This window comes from Puntigrus tetrazona, chromosome 18, assembly GCF_018831695.1.
Source record: "Puntigrus tetrazona isolate hp1 chromosome 18, ASM1883169v1, whole genome shotgun sequence".
Classification (NCBI taxonomy): domain Eukaryota; kingdom Metazoa; phylum Chordata; class Actinopteri; order Cypriniformes; family Cyprinidae; genus Puntigrus; species Puntigrus tetrazona.
Window position 1 is genome coordinate 10,905,913 of NC_056716.1, and position 23,355 is coordinate 10,929,267.

Here is a 23,355-nt window from a genome sequence, read left to right on the forward strand (position 1 = left end):
GCAGGTCAAAGTGTCATATTACAGCTGTTTTATGTCAGTGTCAGTCAAATCACGAAGTTTTGTCCGTTTAGATAATTCAGTGCGATATGACCGAAGACAAAGTAGAGTGGACACAGAAAGATTTTAGATTTGCACTGAAGAGGCAGAAGTGCTGGTTTGGGCCACATAAATTACTGGCAGGGGCCTCGCGCCAAATGTTGGGCCCCGATCACAAGAGGATGGGCCCCTAACATCACAACACCCTTATCAATAATAATAATCAGTATATACCTCTTGCCAAGGGGCCCTGTTACTCCATATCACTACACTTTTGCAGCAAAATAATTATTGATTATATTTTTGTTGTTGAAATATATATATATATATATATATATATATATATATATATATATATATATATATATATATATATATATATTTATATTTAGAGTTTAGTTATAATACTTGCTTTATCTGATTGTACACCATTCTACAAAAAAAAAATATATTAACCCAATGCAGAGATAAATATTTATAGCACCAGGCCATAGTGTTCTGTATTGTTGCTGTTAAAAAGGTAAGATCACATATTGGTTCTTAACTACTGACAATCATTTATGAGTGGATATAGATTACTAATTAACATTTCAGCAATTAAAAATGCGCAAGTGGGGCACGAAACCGATGAATGAAAATGGTAAGAGCGCAATGTGTGAAACATAGCGGCAGTCATAGAAATACGAAAGTCAGACTAAACTATGCGCAAAAACTCCGGAGAAATCAACGCTACGCTTCCCTCCGTGAAATCTTCTCGTCTCTCACACGCGCCTGTGAAATGTGCCGGCGCTCGAGAAGTCAGCTGTTCTACTACAGCGCCACGTGGTTCTCGCAGCGCGGAATGACGCAGCGCGCTCCCGCCAGCCAATCGGCAGCGCGGGTGTGCGCGGACATGTGAGGAGAAGAGCAGAGGGGCCGCGCGCACATGTTCGGTACTGTGCACACACGCCCAATCAAAAATTGCTCGCTTTTCCTGGTGACGTCGTAATAGGAGAAAAAAAATAATACACAATGAGTTGCCAAGTTCATTTTTTATGGGGTAATTTAACGTTCTTTTTCGTGATTTGAGGGATATGTAAAATAATGATTTCAGATGTAAATTTAACCTTTATTGGCAAACTGAGACCTGACAGCAGAAAGAAGATATGCTTATGAACTTTTAAGCCTTTTTTAGTTAAATTATGTCTTCCTGCCTGACCCTTTTCACAGTTATAACAGATTTAGGTGCATCATGTACCTTATGTAATATTCCCACAACTCAGAAAAACGCATAAGAGTCCATTTAATCGGATATCTGCATACAGATCTGGCAACCTTACACTTACACACACACACACACACACTGCCCCTGCTGAAAGAGTGAGGTGGAAAGCGGAGTGGACAAAAACGTGTGTGAAAGAATACATTGTGTGGAAATGAATAGAATTAATCAGAGTTTTGCGAAGCAGACATGATTTTTATTTTTCAGTCTTAAAATATACTCGGAAAGCCCAAATCTGCAAATACACTTAAAAACAGTAAATGTTTCAAAGTGCTTTAATTTCGTAAGACACCATATTCCAGTACAAACTTTTTTTTTTCCACCATAGCATTGTTAAACACTTAAAAGCTACAAAAGACATAAATACACACTTTTTTTTTTCCATTTTACGTCAATTACTTAAGACTACTATAAAACGATACAGAAAACAATCCAGTACAAAGAGTAACCAGCTCTCCAACGGAGGCGTTTGCATGTTCACTGATGTCCAGTGCGTCACAATCCTCCTGACTGGCCATATTCAGGATTTCATTCCCTCCTTAGTGTAGCAGTGTAATGCAGCCCCACTTGGCTTCCTCGCTGGTGTTGAGAGCGCGTCACGTCTGAGGGCACGACAGGCCCAGTAGGCCAGGGGCGGCTTTCAGGGCAGGGTGCATGCTGACATGAAGGGTTTGTATAGTGGAGAACTTGATGAAAGTGGCACGGGTCTCGCGAGCATGTGCTCTCGCTGCTGCCATGGCCATGATCTGCATTATACTGAGAAGAGTTGCGTCACTGCATCAGAGATAATGAGAGGGAAGACGAGATTGAGCGATTTGAAATCAGCTTCATTTCTGATTTTTAAAATGGTGGAGTCAAGCTAAAACTGACCTTCCTATGTGAATACTAGAGGCAATGCACCAGGCCATCTCTCCATCAGGAGAAGGCGCTTCCTGCAGGATCCTGCGGGCCAGACGGAGGGCAGCACCTGCCAGCTGAGCGGGCAGATACACCACACACTGCCCCTCCAACAGAGACAGCTCCAACAGGTATCGTGCCATCCAGACCACCTAAACAACGTAAAACCACATTGGGAAAAACGGAAATCCATACCGTTTTAGAAAGGGAGCTTCAAATTGTAGTATTTGAAACGCTAGTACTTGTAGATAATGCCGTAGTGAAATAGGAGGCAGTCTAAAGCGGAGATGGGGAAATGTTGATCCTGGACATTTTTACTCCAACATACCTGAACTAGCTAATCAAGGTCTCCAGGATGCAGTTAGGTTGTTCCCCACCCCCTGATCTAGAGAGATACTTCACCCAAAATTTAAGGGTTTCGTTTACCGTCCCTGCTGCTCTGAACACTTGGACACACAAGATCATGTGAAGAACGGTTGTACCAAACAACTTGGGGATAAGTTTCCATTTAATTTTTCCATAAGTTTCAACAAAATAACCCTTGCACATCTGCAAGTAATTCATAGGAAAGTTAAATTCCCCATATTATCTGCACTTGCAAATGCATTGAAATGAACCAACCGCATTTCAGAACAATTTCACATTTGTAATTTAAGTACTAATGCATACTTTAAAAGGAAACCGACCTTGTCACTGCAGCGTGCGATGGAAGCCGAGATGAGAAGAAAATGAAGAGGGGGACAATGATAGAGATCAAACTTGAGCCCAGTTAAAACCCTTCTCTCCATCCGCAGCAGTTGTTTCTTACTGTAGGCATTTTCCATCAGATAGCAGAGCTCCGACACCTGACAAACATCAGCACGTTAAGACTGCCGAGTGTCCGTTAAGCGTTTGTTTAAATTCTCGAGTACCTCTGGTAACAGGCATTCCTCTTTTTTAGCTGCCAGAAAGAGGCAAACCACACCCACTAACTGCAGGCCAGAGATGGACACCTTCAGGAGCCTTAGTGCTCGATTCAGCAGGTGTACTGCCAGATACAACGTTTCCTCTGAGAACTGGAACACTTCCTGAGGTCAAAACAAGCATCCATCATTCAAAGAGACTGCAATAACCCCTTACTCATTTAGCATAATACACGTTACTTGGTAAGATTTAAAAACCAAAAAGGCGTTGATTGGGGGGAAATAATTTTTTTTGCAACCAACACTCCAGTCCTCAGAGTCACATGGAACAAAAAAAGATGCATTAAAACAATTTAAATGCAAAGAAAAAAAACAAATGTGTAAAAGAAATCAAAGCTTCTGACTTTCTTAGGATAACTTGGCTAACTTCAGTCATAGCCACTTAAATCAGAAGTGAAACAATCAGGTCACACTTTCTAATCTGAATATAGTACTTACATGGACTTGAATTAGCCAGTCCACCAAGATAGCTCTCGTTGTGTCACTGAAATGCTTGGGCAGGTCAGCGTTTGGAAGAGGGCATAGTAGCTGACTTCTCTGCAAGCAGAACACATAACCACAGTGGAAAAAAAACCCCCCAAAAAACCCACAGCACTTTGCATGTCGTCCTTACCATCATATCTGAAAAGATATCCCATGCGTAGGTCTTGTCATAGAGGAGCCCAAGCTTACTGATGGCTACTCCCACTTCTCTGCGCAGAAGCTCAGGCATCAGTTCTCGCAGACTAGGTGGACCTGGCAACCTGTTCAAATACTTCAGCAACGCCTCTTCATAGACATCTAGCATTGTTGCAAAATAAACGCTGGTAACACTTTACTTTGGACATTCTACTCACAGCAAGTAGTAAGAGTATTAGTAGACCGTCTGCGTCATCTCTTCTAACACCATTTTAATGGATCCACAACATACAGACTCAGAATCTTTGCAAGTACGTCTCAACTTATTCTACTAACCCTAAACCTACCCTAACAGTCTATTCTGGGTTAGTAGACATGCAGTTGCAAATTAATGAGAATTGATTGACATCGTGCAGAGGAGAAATTAAACATTTGGGAACAGTTTGTGCTACAGACATGAGTTAAAGAATAAAAATAAATCTGGGAAGAATCTTAAATTGCAGGGATCCAAGTTATATTTAGGGCCCAGAACATAGATTGGTGGAGCGTTGACGTCAAACTCAGACTAATTTTCTATTGGTGTCCATTGGTGGTAAAATTGAGATTTTCAATTTTAAAGCAAGAAAACCCCATATGAAAAATCGCCAAGGAATCCATGGCTGCAGCACTATTATAACAGCTTACAGGTGGATCTTATTAACCATACCCAGAACAGCAGCACCATGGTGGTAGGGTTTAAAAATGCAAAAACACGCCAGTAAACAAGCATTTAGTTGAAAGCTCATAAAGCAAATTAACATGCAGTCATTGTATATGCATGATTAATCTAGCATAGTGCCTGAAGTATTGCAGTTCTGCAGTTAAAACACAGTAACGTAAATATACTAAAGTTGATCCCATGGACTACCCAAGCAGCGTCAACCAAGCCATCTCGGGTTACCTGAAGGTCCTGCCTCATCCTGTGGAGCGTAGTCCATTATGATCCCATCCTCTGCAGATATGGGAATCCTTCGAGCCTTAAAAGAAAAAACAGAAACGCTACCATACAAATGGCATAATGGTGCTAAAAACAGCATGTGTCTAATGGGCTGATTTTCCATCCATTTACAAAATGGTAGCAAAAATCACACTTTGGCACATAATGACATAAGAGCAGCAGTTACCCATCGACTCTCCTGTGTGGGCTTGTAGTGCTGCCCGGGGCCCACCTCCTCTCCTTCAGCAAACACCCTGCGCTCCCTCAGAACACAGGAGTTTGCCCACGTCCGCAGGGGCGCTAGTCTGTCGTCAGTCTTTCAAAGCACAAAATGGTTTCACTTATTCACAATAAGCTTGCAAAGCACGAACGCGTCACAGAGCAGCAGTCTTTCGACACAAGACGAGCAATACAGCGTCAGTTCAGGCTTTAACTCTGGTTTAAAACAAACACGGATTCTACAGTTCCACATGCAGTCCACGTTTACTCAAAACTGCCATTTTAAAAGACACTTTGAAGCTCTGAAAGGAAACCACGAGAGCTCGACTTCCAGGTCGGCAATCAAACTGATCTCAATAAGTCTGAATATTCCAATCAACTTCAGGAAATTGTTCAGTTACCCATAATTACACAGCAGATGCTGGTGAACCTACACAAAAAAAAACATCTCCTGTTGACAGATTTCCTGGCCATATTTTGGCCGTTATTCAAGAAGCACGGCAGGCCAACGAGACATTCAAGATTGCAAGATTTTCTCACCATATGGAGGTCCAACAGTTGCCTGGAATCACAAAACCCAGTTCGAGCCATGATTGACCTGGACACTGCAGCTACCTGCACACACTGAATCTGCAGCCGTACACTGGCACCAAACATCAGCTAATTAACACCAGCGGCACTAATGAAGCTTACTAATTGACCCTTCACTAAGCCCCGCCCTGTGCCACAAGAAGGTTCTGTGCGTATGGGCAGACCCAAATACCATATATCTCCAAAACATGTGGTAAGAGCAAGTCCCAAAGAAAAATTAAGATAATACAAATTTACATAAAAAAACACATTTGACTGAAGATATGAGTCATTATCATTGAGCATAAATTTATCTAGCTACTATTATAAAGATTTGATCATGTTAATATTTACAAGTGTGCATTAGTGCGTTAAACGTATTCTAATCGCTGATTCATTTTGTGATCATTTCCGAGACAAGAATGTGTTTACGATTTGAAAAACGCCTGGATTTTTGCATCGATCACTCAAAAATGAAAGGCAAACATAATCCCACAATTTTTATCGAGAATTCATTCGACCAGCATTGAATAGCCTCTCATAAATCTGTTACAGTGTTGATAGCACAGGGCCATTTATGCCATAGTCAGTCCTAATTTAAAATCCCAGGGTTTTTTGTCATAAAAAAGAAAAAGAAAAAAAACTTCCGTCACAACTGATCATATTATTTATGCAAGTGGTTTTGAGCCAACAATGGACATGCCTCAATCATTTTTGGAAGCAGCGCCTTCCTACATTTTTGTCTTCATGAACGCCAATATTCAGTGTTTTTCTGAGAGTAAACACACAAAAGGTTTTCAGGAGGCTCTTTCCTGTTATCCTTGGGTTCTTTTTCGACTCTTTCAGGAGTATCTGTTGTATTATTAGTGACCGTTGCAAGATGTCTGCTCAGAAAGTGTCAAATTTAAAAACCACACCTTAATAAAGGTATATACCACGTATATACCACATTAACACATTAACAGCCAGGTCTTTAGCAATGTTTTTGTACCCTCATAAAGTTATCACGTATTTCACGAAGTCATGGTTTGCACTTACCAATTTTCTTGACAGGAACAGATTCGTCTGTAACTATGGGCTTTATATGACTTTATTAAAGGGGCAGCACCAGTGCAAACCACACTTTCAAACTTGTCAGAGACCCGTTTTCTTTATGCAGGTCTCTCAATAATCACTCTGTGTCTTCAATAAAATGTACAATATTGTGCGTTTTCCTTATTGTTAGACTTATAAATTTAGGTGACAAACTTTTAACATATAACATTATCAGATGCAGCTGAAGTAAATTGTTTGCAACCAATTATCTTTAAACATTAGTAGCATATTTTTCAGTTTATGTTCAAAGTTAGTCAACCAAACGTATTTAAATGTAGCTAAAATAACATTTTCTTAACCTTGTGTCATCCTAAACCTGTATGATTTACTTTCTTCTACTGACCACATAAGGGTATATTTTTAATAAATGTTTAACCAACAAAAAGTTCAGGTGACAACAGTTTATAACATATTCAAGTTATTTTCCACTTACGTCAGCCAGTCACCAAAGCATTAAAACACAACATAATAATTTTCGTCACAAAGACTGGTTAAGTTTCATTTTTGGTGGAATTTTCCCTTTACGTTTAGGCTTTAAAATGTAGGAGTTAGTAGTGTAAGCAGTTAATAATGTAGTAATGTTTAGGGGTTTGCATGATTTGCCCCCCCAAAAAAGTCTTTGTTAATAAATCAATAGCAGCTCTGCTTCTCAGTCTTTTGACTCCAGAGCTGTCCACTGTCAAAAATCATAGAATTTAATCATTTTTCCTGGAACTTCTATTGTAAAGATGACAAAGCTAAACCTTCATTCTTTAAAAAAAAAAAAAAAAAAAAAAAAATTACTTTATTTTTTCATAATTGTTTAAAGTATGAATATCTTCGATCAGACAAAACCCGTGAACATCTTTTAGCCTTTAAGCCCTAGCTAAAGAACACTTAATCTCTCAAAACCCGCTTTGTTAATATGACATACTGTTGGGTTAGTAAAGAAGGCAGACATCATACGGTTTTTGGTAAAAGAATTTACTTGCATGTATGTCCTAATAGCAATGCATATCCCATAGCACTCTGTAGCAAAAAAAACAAAACAAAAACAAAGAGTTTGCTGAAATATTTCAAGTTTCCCCCAAAAGTTTGCATCCCCTGCACTAAAAAAAAAAAAAAAAAAAAAAAAAGCAAACCGAGCATCAATGATGACATTCGAGATTGTTCATCACATTCAGAACAGAACAGTCGATGGTTTAAGTTGCAAAATAATTTCACTTCAAAGCTGATTTGTCCTACAGGTAGGTATATACACAAGAAAAATGGGTGAAAGCACTACAGCAGGCAATTCTAGATCTTCGCCCTTGTGTCTCCACCCAAAAGTTTCTTTTAAAAACTATATTTGAGCATCATTAATGGTGTGAACTAGAGTGCGCATGTGTTAGGCATGTCCGGAGCTATTATTTAATGACAAATGGCGCCACCTTTCGGTCTCTCTCAGTCAAGGCATTAAGGGCCGTTTCAAAACCTAGCGAGATGCCTATAGTTTCGGGGAAGATGCACGCTTTAGAAGCGCATCAGTTCGGCCCTGCTGCTCATACCGGTGAGGACCTTTATGTATGAGCAGGTTTACGGAGGAGGGATGGTAATATATCATGTTTAAACACGAAAGCTCGTCGTATCTCAACAAAGGAAGCTTTTCGTTCCCCCTTGCAAATATATACTGTGACTACCTTACACACCCACACACGCACAAGTGAACCACACATTCACACGAATGGAAAAAAAAAAACTGACAAAAGAAAGAAACAAAAAAACTTTACTATTGTAATATATATTTTTATATATATATTTTATCAAGACAATTTAATTTCAGGGAGTGGGCGAATGAAGAAAAAAAAAACATGATCCAAATAAAATAAGGAATAAAACAAAAACAGAATAGTTTGATGTTCCTTGCACATGAAGCATCTTTAAAAAGGCAAAAGAAGAAAACACCTCAAACATCTAAGCGGTGCGTTCTGACAGCTTCTGTCTGGAGATGAAGTTGAACATATTCTTTCAAACATCCTAACCATTTTTTTTTTTCAGACTACACTAATAAAAAAAAAAAAAAAAGGAGAAATGAAAAAAGTGTCAAGGCTGCAAACGCAACGGCGTAGCACGCAGGTACGTGTCGCACCGTTTGCTACTTCAACCAGTTCAATCGTTCTGATGCAGTAGCTCTCGCAGTTAAATAACAGGACACCTAAAATCCTTGTTTTCTGTTACGGTTGTTGCCTGTACGCTTGTCTCTAAATTCTTAACATCGATGCCTGCGAAACGTTCGAGAGACTGAAAACAACGTGATGGACAGTTTTTATGATACACTAACCTCGGAAACGCCAAGCCTCTGGGGGCTTGCAGATGAAAACTGGAAAAACCTCTCCAGAAAGCCGCTTACAAGGTTCCTGGATGTGGAGGAAACCACAGCCTCCGTTAACACGCTAGAGCTGTCTTCCCCTCTCTCTCTCTCTCTCTCTCTCTCTTCCCTTCCCTTTAAAGCACAAACATTTTCACATCTATAGTGTGTGAGTCTCCAAACCCCTAACAATCCCACCCCCGTTCAACTCCTTGACATGTTATGCCCATGTACAAAATGGAAACACAAAAAGACACACGGTTGGAGATGTAGACTGAGAGCACGCATCCGTCGACGCACGCACACGCACAGCATTCGGTACGCTACCCAGGCGGAGAAACAGCACTACTCCTTTCTGCGTTACCCCATCGTCGGTCCTCCCGCTGTAAAAACACTATTGGTAACAGCTAGTTCCAGAAAGAGCACTTGTACAATTGCAGAAATATGGCTTTAAAACTGTAACAATCAGTGGGAAATAAGTCCAAATTCATTTCTCTTGATCCCCACAAGATGATTTAGAGTGTGTTCAATATTTGTGTTTACAAGAGGCTTTAGTCCCGTAGTCCAGTGTTTTGAGTGTGAGAGTGTGTGTCCTGAAACCTGCTGGTGCTGTGCTGTGTTTTTTTTTCTCCCCCGATGGTACCTGATTGGTTTGAGATTTATTCGGCGATTCGTTGATGGATTGTGTAGCAGTGTGTAGTGTCAGGCTACGACCGGCCGGATGAAAGGCCGATCTGACCAGAGGGTACCACCTGTTTAGGATCGTTCACAGATGCCGTACTCTCGCCTTAGAACCCTGCTCCTCGGAAAGGCTTGGGTTGCTGGTGCACGTGTGTCCTTGTATGAGTTTGCGTTTGTGAATGTGAGGGGCGTCCGGTTTGCTGGTAAGGGTGAGAGAGTGGGGAGGGGAGGAGTCACTCCCGCACACTGGCTGAGTAGGAGAACTGCGAGAAGTGTGTGCGTGTATCTGGGTCCTCTGCGTCGAGACTGTCGTCTGCAAACAACGGAAAAACCAAAGAGTCTCATTTAGTCATTTATTCCTGTTAAAAGGGAGAGTTCACCCCAAAAATAACATGGAGCATTTTAACCACGTCCTTGCTACTTTTCTGGGCCTTGAAGTTGTGGTGCTGCCCCTGCAGGGTCAGAAAGCTTGCAGATTTCTTCAAAAATATCTTGTTTTATGAAGATGAACAAAGGTCTTACAAGTAATTATTTACGGAATTGTCATTTTTGGGTGAACCATCCATCTCTTTAAGCAGATTTGGTCTTAATAGTATCCTAAATGCTGTCTATAATGAATGCCACTATAATTTTTATATTGCTTATATCATTACTTCTGAAAGCATGAATAAAGCGAACTATCATCGAATGCAATATTGAAGTTTTTTTCCTCTCAACAATGCATTTTTGATCCCTGCTGGAAAGCTGCTCTCTTCTTTTTAATGTTTTGTTCCTCCAAACCGGTTGGAAAACCAGTGAACCGGTTCGCAAATCAGTTTTAATGGCTCGTTCAGTTCCCTGATGCACACGCTGATTCGTCTGAAGTCAAGGCAGCATCATCCGTCTGATTCGGTTCAGAGTTGTTACACAAAGTTTAAGAACATCAAGAGTGTTGAAGGAACGGCTTTAAATCTACAGTCAAATCTGCAAAGGCTATTGTTTGCTAGCTATGAAGATCTTAGATGAACACCGTGTGTGAGGTCTACAGTTTGACCTGCGCTCGATTACGCGACACCACTGTGATATTACAGTTTGTCGTACATGTACCTTATACATTAAATACAACGAGGAGTTTCTCCATGTCAGAGGTCATACAGGCCTACATATAGCCTGTAATAAATATAAAAAAAAAAAAAAACAGTTTTCAGTCATACGATCCTTCAGAAATGTTTCTAATATAATGATTTTACAGTGCTACGTACACATGTAGTGCAGTTTTTTTTTTTTTTTTTTACTTTTACTCAAGTAACCATTTAGACTACCACTTTTACTTGAGTAAATATTTCTGTAAGTACTTTTACTTGAGTCCAGTTTTTGGGTACTCTACGCACCTCTGTCTGTGCACTCAAATTAAGCGTTCTTTTTTTCCTATCATTGAAAGGCATGCCCCTTATTGCTGATTGGCTACAAGTGTGTTTTGTGACTAGGTCTGAAACTGCGGTCAAAAATTGCTTTTAGTGCACCTTTAAGGCCCATGTATACTTCACTTTTCTACTAGGGGGGTGTCGGAAGCTCAATACCTTATAAGGAAAGGAACGGATAATAGCTTCAAAAACAAATAACAAATTCCAAATAATTGCCCGAATATTTGGCCGAAGTTGCAGCACAGTCTGTTGTTCGCTAGATAACAGATGAGCCAGAGGATCAGCGCGATATTTTACACAAACCCCTAAAGTAACAGCTCAAAAAAAAGAGTTCTGCATAATGAAAATGCACACCTTGAATTCAAGTGTGTGAAGTCAATGAGTATTGTAGTTGTCTTTTTTCATGCATTTCCTGGAAGTTACGTCAAACCATTTCTATATTTTTAAACTGTATAGGAACCCTTACAGTGTTAATCAGAAGATACAGACGTGACAGCATTAAGAGGATTTTGTTTCAAGCTCTGCCTACTTTTATCAAAATGCAGATATAAAAAACTTTGTGATTGTTACAGATGCAAATACTTAATATATACTCAACCGCCGATAAGTGGGGATGGATGAGCTCGACACATGCATCACACCACCTATTTGACTCAATACTGTGTGACTTATCTGAAACATTTGTGAGGGTTAAAATATTTGCTGTCCTTTTCCACTTGTTTAATGTTTTGTCAGATAAGCGGAGTCGTGACATGTCACAAGCACGCAGGCAAGGAGGAAGAACTGAGGTACTCACATTGGTCAGGTGGCGTGACAGTAATGGTCTGTGCAGTGAACTCGTCGTCAAAGTAGCGTGTGTCTGTCTCTGAGGTCACTTGCGGCTTGAAGGGTGGGATGAGCTGCAGAAAACAACAAGAGAGTGAGAGGTGAGTCTGAGAAAAAAGCTCTAGAGAACATTTGGTTTTCACACATGCCTCGCTGACCACATGCAGAGAACAGCATAAAATACGGTTTACTGTTAAAAGTCTAATAACATAAAATAAATAAAAATGTGTGTATATATATATATATATATATATATATATATATGCGCTGGGTTTGAGAAAAATGTCTTTCGATCAGGCTGCAATCTCTCTCGATAACATGATATTGAAACTTAACAGGAAACAAGATTCGACAACATCTGTCAAAGCGATTATATATAAGCGATATAATTTATGTAAGGATTACATCCAGGCCTGTCACAAAAACTTTTTGCTGCTAGGTATATTGGCCTATGAATCGCGATAAGCGATATTATTGTAATTTTAAGACCATTTTATGCCACTGAATGTATAATCATAATATAACAGCATTAATAATGCTATAAAGGATACACTTCTAATTGACAAACATTTCATTCTTAAAATATTTAGATCATGGAAATTAAGTATCAAAATATTAGACACCTTAAAAAACCTAAAAATCCTAATAGAAGACAAATTTAAGAACAAATAAAATAACTTATGGAGTTTTTACCATCTACAGATTTTTCCTTTTTTCCTCTGAATGGTAAGGGTGCACACTACTGCTGAAAAACACAATCCCTATTTAGGAGTCTCCGCATGCACAAAGGCACAGATCCCTAAACAAGGCCATATCTACAGATTAAACTTTTTTTTTTTTTACAAATCTGAACTAGCACCTCATGACTGCACCACGTTATGTACGAGAAGCTGCAAAAAAATACGCACAAGTGAAATGCAAAAAACATTTTAATGTTATTGTGTTTTTTATTGCATCACCAAAAATGGTCAAGCATTGTGCGACAATCCAATGAATCGGTTCCCACTGCTTTAAATTCTCACCTTCTTTTGAAGGACATCTTGCCAGTTCATGGAACTGAAGAACTTGTGTGTCATCACTTCTTTGGCATCCTCAGGACCTCCTCCAAGCCTTAATAACACCAAAAAAAACGTTAATAAACGTACGCAATATCCACTTTTATAACAAAAGCACAAACAGACACTCCTCTTACCTCTGTTTGGGGTCTTTCTTGAGCAGGCCAGCCAGCAAAGCCTTTGCCTCGGGCGAGAGGTTTCTGGGGAAGCGAATCTCCTCCATTAAAATGAGCTCAAACAGACGTTCATGGTCCTGGTTATAGAACGGCAGCCGACCACACATCATTTCATACATGACCACTCCTAGACCCCACCAATCCACTGCACGTCCATAATCGTTGTCTTCTAATACCTGCAGTCAAGAATTAAAAATTAAGTAGTCTATTTAGAGATGGCAATAAAAAAAAATTTATTAAATGATTGTTTGCAACTCCGATTGCTAATCCGAGGCTTAGAAAATCAATTAATTGTGCAGCCCTAGCAGGTAGTACTTAAAAGCATTAAGAAACTGCTTTTGTAAACATTTTACTTTGACATTTTATTTCACAGTAATAATATAAATTGCAATACAGTTTTAGAACTACTAATTTATACGGTTGTGTCTACCAGTGTATCGCCCACCCCTCCACTACATATACAAACTGTAAAAGCTAATTTCAAATTATTGTTATAAATGTTATTATTAGTGCTTTTAAACTTAGCATGTTAACATTCGACTCTTTTTTAATTTTAACACGTTAAATTAAGTTCAACAATTAAAGCTGCATTTAAAACTGTGGTATATTTGAGTCTGTCTCCCTCATCTAACACACCTGATTCAACTCATTACCGGAGACTTTAAGAACTGAAGTGGGTCAGAAAAGGAGGTTTGAGAGAAAATACGATGCATGTCAGATCAGTACAGCAGCAGCTTTTAAAGAAATAGCAGTCTAACAACCCAGCTGCTGTGATGTCTGTTAATCAAAAGGAGGGGGAAAAAAAGGAAATTACTTTTATAGCATTAGTTAATTATCAGTATTTCATTCAGAATTTAGAAATTAAAAATAGTTATCTCAAAAGGGCAAAGGTAAATATAACGGTTATGTATATTTTTTGCGGTCAATTAAATTTGAAGTGATTTTTCTAATAAACCTAAAGTGGAATAAATGTTGAAATGGACATCTCAATTAAACTGTAATGCTGAATTTAAAAATATTTTAATTTGACATTTAACAAATTAAAATACACTTGTTTGACTGAATTAATAATACAAATTACTGCAATATAAAAGTATATTTAAAAACTTTAAATGTTAGATTGGATTAAACCCGATGACTACATTTTTTTCTTCTTTGGAACAACAAAGTTCCTGGTATCCTGCCAAATATTCCAATAACTGAATTAACATACAAATGTAACAAAATGTAACTTTGTTTTACAGCATACTGCTTTATAAGACTTTCTTAAATGTTTAAATATTTTAAAATAAACCAAATTCATGCTAAATTCAATAATAACCCTTTAACTTCTCACTTGAAATGCCTCAGAGCTAAATATTTTCTTAAACCTTCATCTAGTACTTCCTGGCACGTATTGTGTAACACTGCAAGATGCTTTTTAGCTTCTGCTCTCCTTTCAGTGTGGTTCAAAACGCGCAAACAATAAGACGGTTTCCCGCTTTAAAACGATTCCACTACAATAAATCGAAAAAATTAGCAAAACCAGAGCTGGGCCCGATTCACAGCATTTTTCTACTTAATCCATCAAACCATGATCCAAAAATTGGCCGAAAAAACAAGTTGATGGAGTGAGTTGCAGCACCTCGGGAGCAAGGTACTCTGGGGTCCCACAGAACGTCTTCATGGTGGCCTCATTAGTAATGCCCTCTTTACACAGGCCAAAGTCTGTGATTTTAATGTGACCATCTTTATCCAGCATTAGATTCTCCAGCTGCAGAGAGAGAGAGAGAAACACAATTGAAAGAGAATTAGGAAATAGCGTTTTGCCGTTTGTGGTAAAAAAGGAACACAGGCTTCAAGTCTGTGGTCTATGACAAAATTTTCAAAAGCAATGATAACACAGAACATTAAGCATTGGGAACACAGAAAACCTTTAGGTCCCTGTAGACGACATCTTTAGAGTGCAGATATTCCAACGCTGAAACAATTTCAGCCCCATAGAAACGAGCTCTATCCTCCGTAAACACGCGCTCTCGAGACAAGTGAAAGAACAGCTGGAAACCCGTAAAAAAAAAAGGAGACAAAACAGATTTTTAAGAGAGACAGAATGGTGTAGGCTTTTCGAGTTTGTTTTCGTAAGGAGCGACAGGATGTGACAAACCTCGCCTCCGTTTGCGTACTCCATGACAAAACACAATCGATCTCGTGTCTGGAAGGCATATTTTAGTGTCTGTAGAAAGATTGAAAACAATGCGGATTAACAAATCTAGAACTAAGATAATTGTGCAATAATAAAAAAACCCAGATGGAAATGGACGTACCGTAAGGAAGGGGTGCCGTGTGTTCTGCAACACTCTGCTTTCTGTGATTGTGTGTGCAACCTCGTCCTAAAATAGAAAAAAAAAATGCATATAACCATGTCGTGACTCTCAAACAAATCATTCAGGAGCATTTTGGAGTTTTGATTCGTGTGCTGCCCACCTTAGCAATGATGACCTCTTTGCGTAGGATCTTCATGGCGTAGTACATGCCAGTAGCCTTTTCCCTCACTAGAATCACCTTTCCAAAAGTGCCTTTACCCAGCAGCTTTAAGTAGTCAAAGTCACTCATTGTCTAAAGAATAAAAAACGTACAATTTTTCACGTCACCTAAAGTACAGTCAGCCTGTCAGTATCTCAAAATAAAACAATTGTGACTGGGAGGAGTCTCATATAATTCTGAAGTTAATTATTTTGACTGGTTTATTCTGGATGACCTCCTTCAAAATTTTGCTAAGTGAATTCCCTCATCCTTAGGGCATCCCAGGTGCAGATGGATTTGTCTCTTTAGCGGAACAGATTTGGAGTAATTTATCATAAATTACAGCAATATCTTCTGGAGCAAAAACTTGTTTGTAAAACAATTTCGAACCATTGCTCATGATTAAAATTCTATATCCGTAATATTTCTTTCTCCTGTGAAAAATGTTGTCTCGTCTGAATCGTGAATGCTAATAAGAGATGGACTTAAAAAAAGTCTTATCGATTATGGGCTTCTTTTATTATTTTTATTTTTTACCAGAACCAGGGTGTTTGGGTCACCAATGTCTCCAATATTATTTTTCTATTTGGTCTACGACCAAAATATCTTCCTTTGAGTTCAGCAAAACAAAGAAATTCATATGGGTTTAGAACTATTGAGGGTGATAAAATTCCTTTAATATACCTTCTTATAAACATGCAGCTTTTTGCTTTACAATGTTCACTGACGGGCTAGCCTCATTTCAATTTACCTGTGTATTATTGTGTGCTTTTATTCAGTGTGGGCTCTCATTCTAACAGCACTTTTTCACTGCAGAGGATCCATTGATTTGGCAAGTGATGTAACACTACACTTACCTAAATGCATTCAGATGTAGAAACAAACTAATCTACTTCTTGGATTGCCAGAGGGTGAGTAAAATGTTTATTTTTGGGTAAGTTTCTAAAGATTAGAAGACAAGAGTGCAAGTTGATACAAGAGACATGAAATTAAAAGCAGTGTAGGAAAATGGTTCCTTGGTACGATGGACAGCTGAGGTAGTTTCTCATAGAGAATTAAAGAACGTTACCCAAACATCCAAACACCCAAACAAGCTACACATGGAAATCTTACCACTTTGGTGCGGGACTTTGCAATGGCAGCCTCCATTCCTTCCAGGCTGTTGTCTCCAGGAGAGCCAAAGTTGATGTCCATTGGCTCTTCCTCTTCCCGGGACTTGAGCCCATTGGCCACAGCCTGTATTGCCCGTATCCACTCCTCTCTAGATTGACATTATCATCATAACACTCATTTATTAAATCCAAGAAAAACATAAAAATATAAAGCAAATTATAGTTCCTCTATAGTAAACTATAGGTTTTTTTGTTTGTTTGTTTTTTACACTGATTACATGTACATGGTTGAGATCCTTTGGGCGAATTAGACTTTTTTTTTTAAATTCACATAATGACCCAAACAATTCCTGTTTGCACAAAAGTGTTTTTCAACTTCCTTACGATTCAAATTTAAGCAACAGGCAATGAGTAATAACCTGTTTTGGTTGGCAAAAATCTGGTTAATACAATTAAATCTGCTTTTCCAGTAAATACAGCTTCTTAAAAGGTTAGTTCACCCCAAAATTAAAATTCTGTCAATAATTACTCGCCCTCATGTCGTTCAAAACCAGTAAGACCTTCGTTCATCTTCGGAATACAAATGAAGATATTTTTGATGAAATTGGAGAGCTATCTGTTCCTCAATAGACAGCAACACAACTGAAATGTTCCCAGGTCCAGAAACGTAATGTTAATAAATACATCAGTGAAACAGTTCAACTTCAGTTTTGCTACGCTACAAGAATCTTTTTTTTTTTTTTTTTCACAAAAAACAAAAATAATTTACTTAACCATTCTTCTTCCCTGAGTAATATCTTAAGATATATCTTACATAAGAATGTATTTGATGTAATCAGTGTCATTTACGCTTAAAGGAAAGCGTTGTGAATAGTTGAGTGAAACATTATTTTAGTTTTTCAAAAATATATTCTTATAGTGACACAAAACTGAAGCTGAGACACTGGTGTAACATGGACTATTTTACAGATTTATTTACTGCGTTTCTGGACATGGGAACATTTCAGTCGTGTTGATGCCTATGGAGGGTCAGACAGATCTCTGCAATTAACGTAATAAACGACAGAACTTTCATTTCAGCGAGGCCACTGATTCCAGTAGGGCCCTCCATCTCACCTTTCAGCGTTACTGTCCACGTGGAAGGTCCGCTCAATAACAGTGGTCCACTGCAAGCAGCGGATGACAAAAGTGTTTGGCCGAGGTCGTTCAGTCTTCATCAGCTGACACTCTGTGAAAGTTATGACAAGTTTTTTTGATGCTAATTAATATTGATTAGACGGCTTTTTGCTTTCTTAATTGGCTGATTCTTCTTGAATGAATACGCTGATGTCTGGGTGTAGTGGTTTAAAAAAAAAAAAAAAAATTCAGATCCTTTGAGGGGAAAGGTAATACTTAATTTTAAAAAGAGCTAAAACAATGAAACATTTAATGATGGCAGATATAAATCAATGTACAAAAAAAACCCTGTTTATGTTGTCTAATTTCAAATTTGGTAAAATTTACTTTATCATGCATTGCTTGCTTTTTTGTAAATGATAATTGGTAAGAAACAAAATAATCCATAGCTCAAGAACTAAACTACCTCAGGGGAATCCATATGGTAGAATACTAAACACAATCTGATGTATGCGAAGAGAGACAGTAAAGTGGCAGACCTGCAACGGAGAAGTTATTGAGAGGGGGCTGATTGTGGTCTGATGTCTCAGGCTTCTCCTTGTAGCCAATGAAAGAGCCATCACTCTTTAAGATGAAATACCGGGGCCTCCAAGTCTTAATGTATTCACCTGCAGACAGAATGAAGAATAGAAACAAGGAAGTAGATGACAGGAGGAAGAAAGCAGGGAAAAACCAAAAAGGCAGAGACAAGGAAGACAACAACTGTGTTTACTGTCCAAAAATATAATGTGGACTGCTACAAAAAAATGAGTAAGCGATTCTCACCTCTCTTGTGGAGCCAGCCCTCTCTGACGATGCTGACCTCGTTCATGCTGGGTTAGGGGTGTGTGGGGCGTAGGGCAGGGTGGCAGGGAGGTTGGGGGAGGGGGAGCGTCGAGTCTCGGGTCAGGCAGGCGTTCAGTACCACAGAGCCAGACTCACCTGGGACCATGCAAATAAACCAAGGTTAACCGCAACAAAGTACAACACAGGAAGCACCTCAGACGAAGGAGTTTTACATTTCTGTTGCTCATTTTTAATCAAACAGTGTTTATGAACAAAACAAGAACAATGCCAGCAATACACTTTCGATATATAGCAAAAAAAAAAAGCATTTTATATAATATCTTTGCAGTGTTCCACGGACTTAAATAAAAGTTTTGGAACAGATGGTGAATAAACGATACGCCACGGTCCGGTGCGTGAATCCTTTATTAAAGCATTGCGCGCGTGAATTTATTATCATCATTATTGCATCCGACATCTGAACTCAACAGCTGAAAGATTTCTGCACAAACGGTCACCTGACTAAAGCTGCAGGAATGCCACCTGTTTAGAAATGTTTGTAATGTAAACTTGACATAAACGCAGCATTCAGCACTCCGCGACAGATAAGCCTCAATTTCACATTTAACAGATGAGGGACAGCTGAAATTCATTTGTTATCATCTTACTGAATAAAACAGAATCCCGTGCGTGATCCGATATCGAGCTCTAACTGGGGAAAGGAGCAAAGCGATGAATGAACGGATCGTGACAAAGAGGTGAGTGCAAGATGTGCTGTGGAAAATTTCTGTGCTATTATACGCTGCATGAATGAATCTAAAGTGCTGAGTCATTATTCACAAACAAGTATCTTTATATGTGGGATAAAAGTGCTGAGGAAGCATCGGGGTCTCGATCTGAGTGGTGCCTGACAGATAATCCACCTTAATTTTTTTTTTGTCTTGGACATCTTTATGATGATGTTATCTACGTGCAGAGCTTTTATTATAAAACGCCTTAAGTGAACTATGTAAATATTGATCTCATGTCTGTCGCGAAAGCACAACCAATCCAAAAAGATAAAACGGATACATTATTGCATTATCTTTTAAAAATGCCTCCTCCTTCGATTAACAATTTATTGTATACATATTGAAATCAAAATATGAGAATTTCTGCGATTAAATTATATTATGCGTTTAATATAATAACATTTATTACCCTTATGACAATGGTGATTTATGCTTATGCTGTATTTTTTTCCCCCGACTTATTTACCTTCGTTGATTTACATATGATTACATTGACATCAGTTACAAAAAGGAACAAATACAAATCTTCTTCATGTTCCTGTGGAACTTCATTTGAATCTGCAAACATGTTTATTTCGTCCGCTGTGCTTCGATAAATTGTGTGCCAAAAAGTTAAATCCCCCAAAAAATAAATAAATCCCCACAAAACCTGCATTCCCTGTCCTTACTCTAGAAATATACATATAGCCTACGTAATACACAACATGTGGAGAATAACACACTTGATGAGCAGGAGACAAGGACGAGCCTCTTTTACAGCGAAGTGTTTTTAAACCGTTTTTGACGGGAAATGAGAGAGCGCTGTTCTATCACCATGGAGATGCCAATTAGACTGCAGTAAAGCCAGTCTGAGCCACAGGTGAATGTGCCACTTTGTACGGTGAACAAGACAAGACACCTGCTGTTTTCAGAGGCGACATTAGAAAGCACAAGCTTCTAATGCAAAAACAATGCTTGATAACTGGGGGACAGAATGTTAATTCACCTAAAGAAAACGCGAGCATAGTTTGTACATGCGTCAGCTGATGTTCTGGGCGGTTGCCAAGGCATTTCTGGGAATTTCTTAGGCATGGCGATTCATTATACATATAACAGCAGTATAAAAAATGAAATTAATATAGGTTTGATGAAAAAATTTGGTGTCATCACTTCATTCCATGCCCACAAGGTGCAGTTTTTTTTCTTTCTTGTTGTTAATAATTGAAGTCAGTGAGATCCGGTGTTGTTTCGCACCCCTTTTCACTGCCGTTGCATGGCCAAAAAACAGCTAAACATTTCATCAAAATATCTTTGCGTGTGTTACACGAAAGAAAGTACAGGTTTGGAACAACATAAGGGCAAATAACAGTTTTCAAAAGTAGTTGAATCATTGAAATGTTGCCCTCTGATGTCATTGACCATAACATTACAATCAAACAATTGTAAATTGATGTAAGGATAAATCTTACCAAATTATGTGACATTTCAGCTTAAAAGCAGAAAAACTGGCATCGTGGTTAAAAAAAATTTTTTTGTTCCAGATATATTCTACAAAAAAACCTTAAGCTAACATTTTATTAAAGTTCATCTGAGAAGAACATTTCAGCTTGATGAAACTTTCTTTTTTGTACACAAAAAAAAAAAGAGTGTTTTTTTTGTTGTTGTTTATTTTTGGTAAAGTGCCCCAAGTACAAAAAGCCCACTTTTGACTTGATTTAATTTCCTGGCACCTCTATATGGCTCTGGTCCTTTCGTTATTATTAACCTGTTGGATTTTCTGCTCATTTTCTAACACAAAAATTAGCACACCTTTCCTTACCGAGAATTGAACAGGTTGCGCCTATACAAGTTTAAAAGGCACAAGTGAGTATACGATACTCGAGTGCACGATCGGTCTGTGCCAGAGGAGTTTCCTGGCAAAGCGGTGCCTCTGGCACAGATCTGGCATGTTGTCCTATCACCATGGGCACAACGGTGGATTATCCCTGCAAAATAAAATCCCCACCTTGTGACGCCCCTGCTAGTTCATTACACAACTGCTTAACACATGCACTAGCATTAAAAACACACCGACTGTCCATCTCTGTTGCTAGCATATGTGCATGCAGCGTACGTGTGCGTGTATCAGTCGGTCAGTGGTCTGCCTGTTCCTCTTTTTCAACAACAGCTCTCTTGCACACACACACACACACACAGACACACATTAAAGTCCACAGCAGAAAGACAAACAAGTGCCATGACCATTTCAACAAACTAATGATTACACACTTTCTGTACAGAGTGGAATAATTCCAGACTGAGATGTCCTGAACCTGACCCCTCTCAACCTCAATAACCTTCAGGCCCCACGCACAAACCTGACAGATGCATTATTTCTTTTCTGTCGAACATCTGACCACCTTTACCTTTAATGAAACGTCCGTATTTTAAACATAACCACGTAATTGCGTTGAACCCCACGTGGAACGGCATGGCAGCTCTATTAATAAAACCAAAGGCAAAGTGGCATCCGTTTGATCGATCATACAACATGTACAGTGAGTTCACCCTATAGATCCACATCCATCATGCATCCGTACAGCGTGTAAAAGGCCTGATCGATCACATACTCTCGTTTCCACTAATTCAGCTGTTCTTTTTTTAACTTAATAGACTGCGATCTACGTCAAGACACAATGATGCACTTACAATAGATCAGCAAGCAAGGACCCCGCGGGAGAGATCGGCGTAAGGGCCAACTGGGTTTGCATTAATCTATAAGCGTGCTTGCGTTTAATAAAATGTTTTGTAAAGAAGAACGGAGTGACAAATATGCGTTACGACGGGAGATGCGGTTTATCTTTACGTCACACCTGAGAAACACACATTAACAAACAGGTATGTCTGGGAACGTATCGTAAAAGCGCGACAAAACAGAACATTTAAGTGCAATTTAAATACAGAGACTCGCGCTAGGCTAAACATCACGCTAGCCATCAATCACCGATGCACGCTTTAGCCCCTTACCTCCACTTTTATTCTCCCGCGACGTGTTGGTTAACTGAAATGTAAAAATCCTCAAAAGCCCATGTAAGTGGAGTAAAACGAGGGCGTTCGGGTGCGTGAAATGTGCGTTTATTCCTCTCGAGAGCCGCTGTGTATTGAGCTCTGCCAATGACCACTCAGCTGCCCCAAAAATAACAACACCCAACCGCCCGAATATCCTCACAAACCGCCCTCAGTGGCCCGAAACTCGAACCCGGTCGCCCAAACTCATCCCACAGCGCTTATTTGACGCGTTTAAGGCTTTAGAAAAGCTCGCCGCGGCCGTCCCGTAGGTCTGTGAGCGATGTTACGGTGGTGGTGGTGGTATCGCGGATAGGCCTCCGTCTAGCGACTCAACGGGATCACAAACAGGAAATGACCTCAGCGCACGCTAGGCGCGACGTCACGGGCAACGTCCGAGATTTGAAAAGGTCCGTTTTTAGCGTCGCTCTTTGTTACGAGGCGATAGCGAGGTCGTGGTTTTGCCATAGAAATATAAATGACCGGATTGTTTCGTCGGTTGCTATTTTATTACAGTAACATATACATTTACTCTGTGTATATAAGCTCCCTCTGCTGGTTATCTGGTTTTTTTTTAAAGGCTAGCTATATAAGAGAAAGTGTGTATACTCCTCTGTAAGCATGATTATTTTAATAAGTAGTCTTAAAAATAATGAAAAATATTTGGGGTACCAATTAATTGTGCGTGTTACTTTTTGATTACTCCTCCAAATTTCTAATGTTTTCGACTATTCAAACATTTAAAGCAGACAGGGTTTTACATTAATGATTAATGTTAATTTCTGAATCCTTCAACACTTCAATTAAGTTTATAATACATGACTTACTTTGTTTAATAGCCATGATGCAGTTTTTGAAATCTTGTAATAACAGTAGGTTTAGTCT

The 23,355-nt window shown here is 39.0% G+C and overlaps 2 protein-coding genes across 3 annotated transcripts; both read right to left on the reverse strand.

Moving 5' to 3' along the window:
* Positions 1-1,471: 1,471 nt before the first annotated feature.
* On the reverse strand, positions 1,472-5,657 carry LOC122362869 (cyclin P). The gene is made up of 9 exons (XM_043264560.1): positions 5,510-5,657; positions 4,938-5,066; positions 4,715-4,790; positions 3,770-3,936; positions 3,595-3,693; positions 3,106-3,261; positions 2,881-3,039; positions 2,168-2,346; positions 1,472-2,071 (listed from the first exon to the last, which is right to left on the reverse strand). Exons 1-9 carry the CDS (start codon positions 5,624-5,626, stop codon positions 1,894-1,896), a joined length of 1,260 nt encoding a protein of 419 aa, XP_043120495.1. The 5' UTR covers positions 5,627-5,657; the 3' UTR covers positions 1,472-1,893.
* Positions 5,658-7,581: 1,924 nt separating this feature from the next.
* On the reverse strand, positions 7,582-22,821 carry akt2 (v-akt murine thymoma viral oncogene homolog 2). Of its 2 annotated transcripts, none has more exons than XM_043264558.1 (14): positions 22,432-22,821; positions 18,656-18,811; positions 18,370-18,498; positions 17,831-17,942; positions 16,716-16,863; positions 15,564-15,695; positions 15,404-15,469; positions 15,244-15,312; positions 15,014-15,136; positions 14,725-14,853; positions 13,062-13,276; positions 12,892-12,979; positions 11,841-11,943; positions 7,582-9,954 (listed from the first exon to the last, which is right to left on the reverse strand). In XM_043264558.1, the coding sequence occupies exons 2-14, from the start codon at positions 18,699-18,701 to the stop codon at positions 9,875-9,877; spliced, it is 1,440 nt and encodes a 479-aa protein (XP_043120493.1). In that variant the 5' UTR covers positions 18,702-18,811; positions 22,432-22,821; the 3' UTR covers positions 7,582-9,874. The 2 variants fall into 2 exon arrangements, with proteins under 2 accessions (XP_043120493.1, XP_043120494.1); XM_043264559.1 differs by having other exon boundaries at positions 18,656-18,817.
* Between the last annotated feature and the right edge of the window lie 534 nt (positions 22,822-23,355).

Excerpts from the sequence above, each read along its gene's own strand:
- LOC122362869 (XM_043264560.1), bottom strand. The coding sequence starts at position 5,626 with ATGTTTGGTGCCAGTGTACGGCTGCAGATTCAGTGTGTGCAGGTAGCT. Across the intron at positions 3,937-4,714 it reads GGATGAGGCAGGACCTTCAG|ATGTCTATGAAGAGGCGTTG; the intron begins GTAACCCGAGAT and ends CAACAATGCTAG. Across the intron at positions 3,694-3,769 it reads ATATCTTTTCAGATATGATG|AGAAGTCAGCTACTATGCCC; the intron begins GTAAGGACGACA and ends TTCTGCTTGCAG.
- akt2 (XM_043264558.1), bottom strand. The coding sequence starts at position 18,701 with ATGAACGAGGTCAGCATCGTCAGAGAGGGCTGGCTCCACAAGAGAG. Across the intron at positions 15,313-15,403 it reads CACGGCACCCCTTCCTTACG|ACACTAAAATATGCCTTCCA; the intron begins GTACGTCCATTT and ends ATCTTTCTACAG. Across the intron at positions 13,277-14,724 it reads CAGAGTACCTTGCTCCCGAG|GTATTAGAAGACAACGATTA; the intron begins GTGCTGCAACTC and ends TCTTGACTGCAG.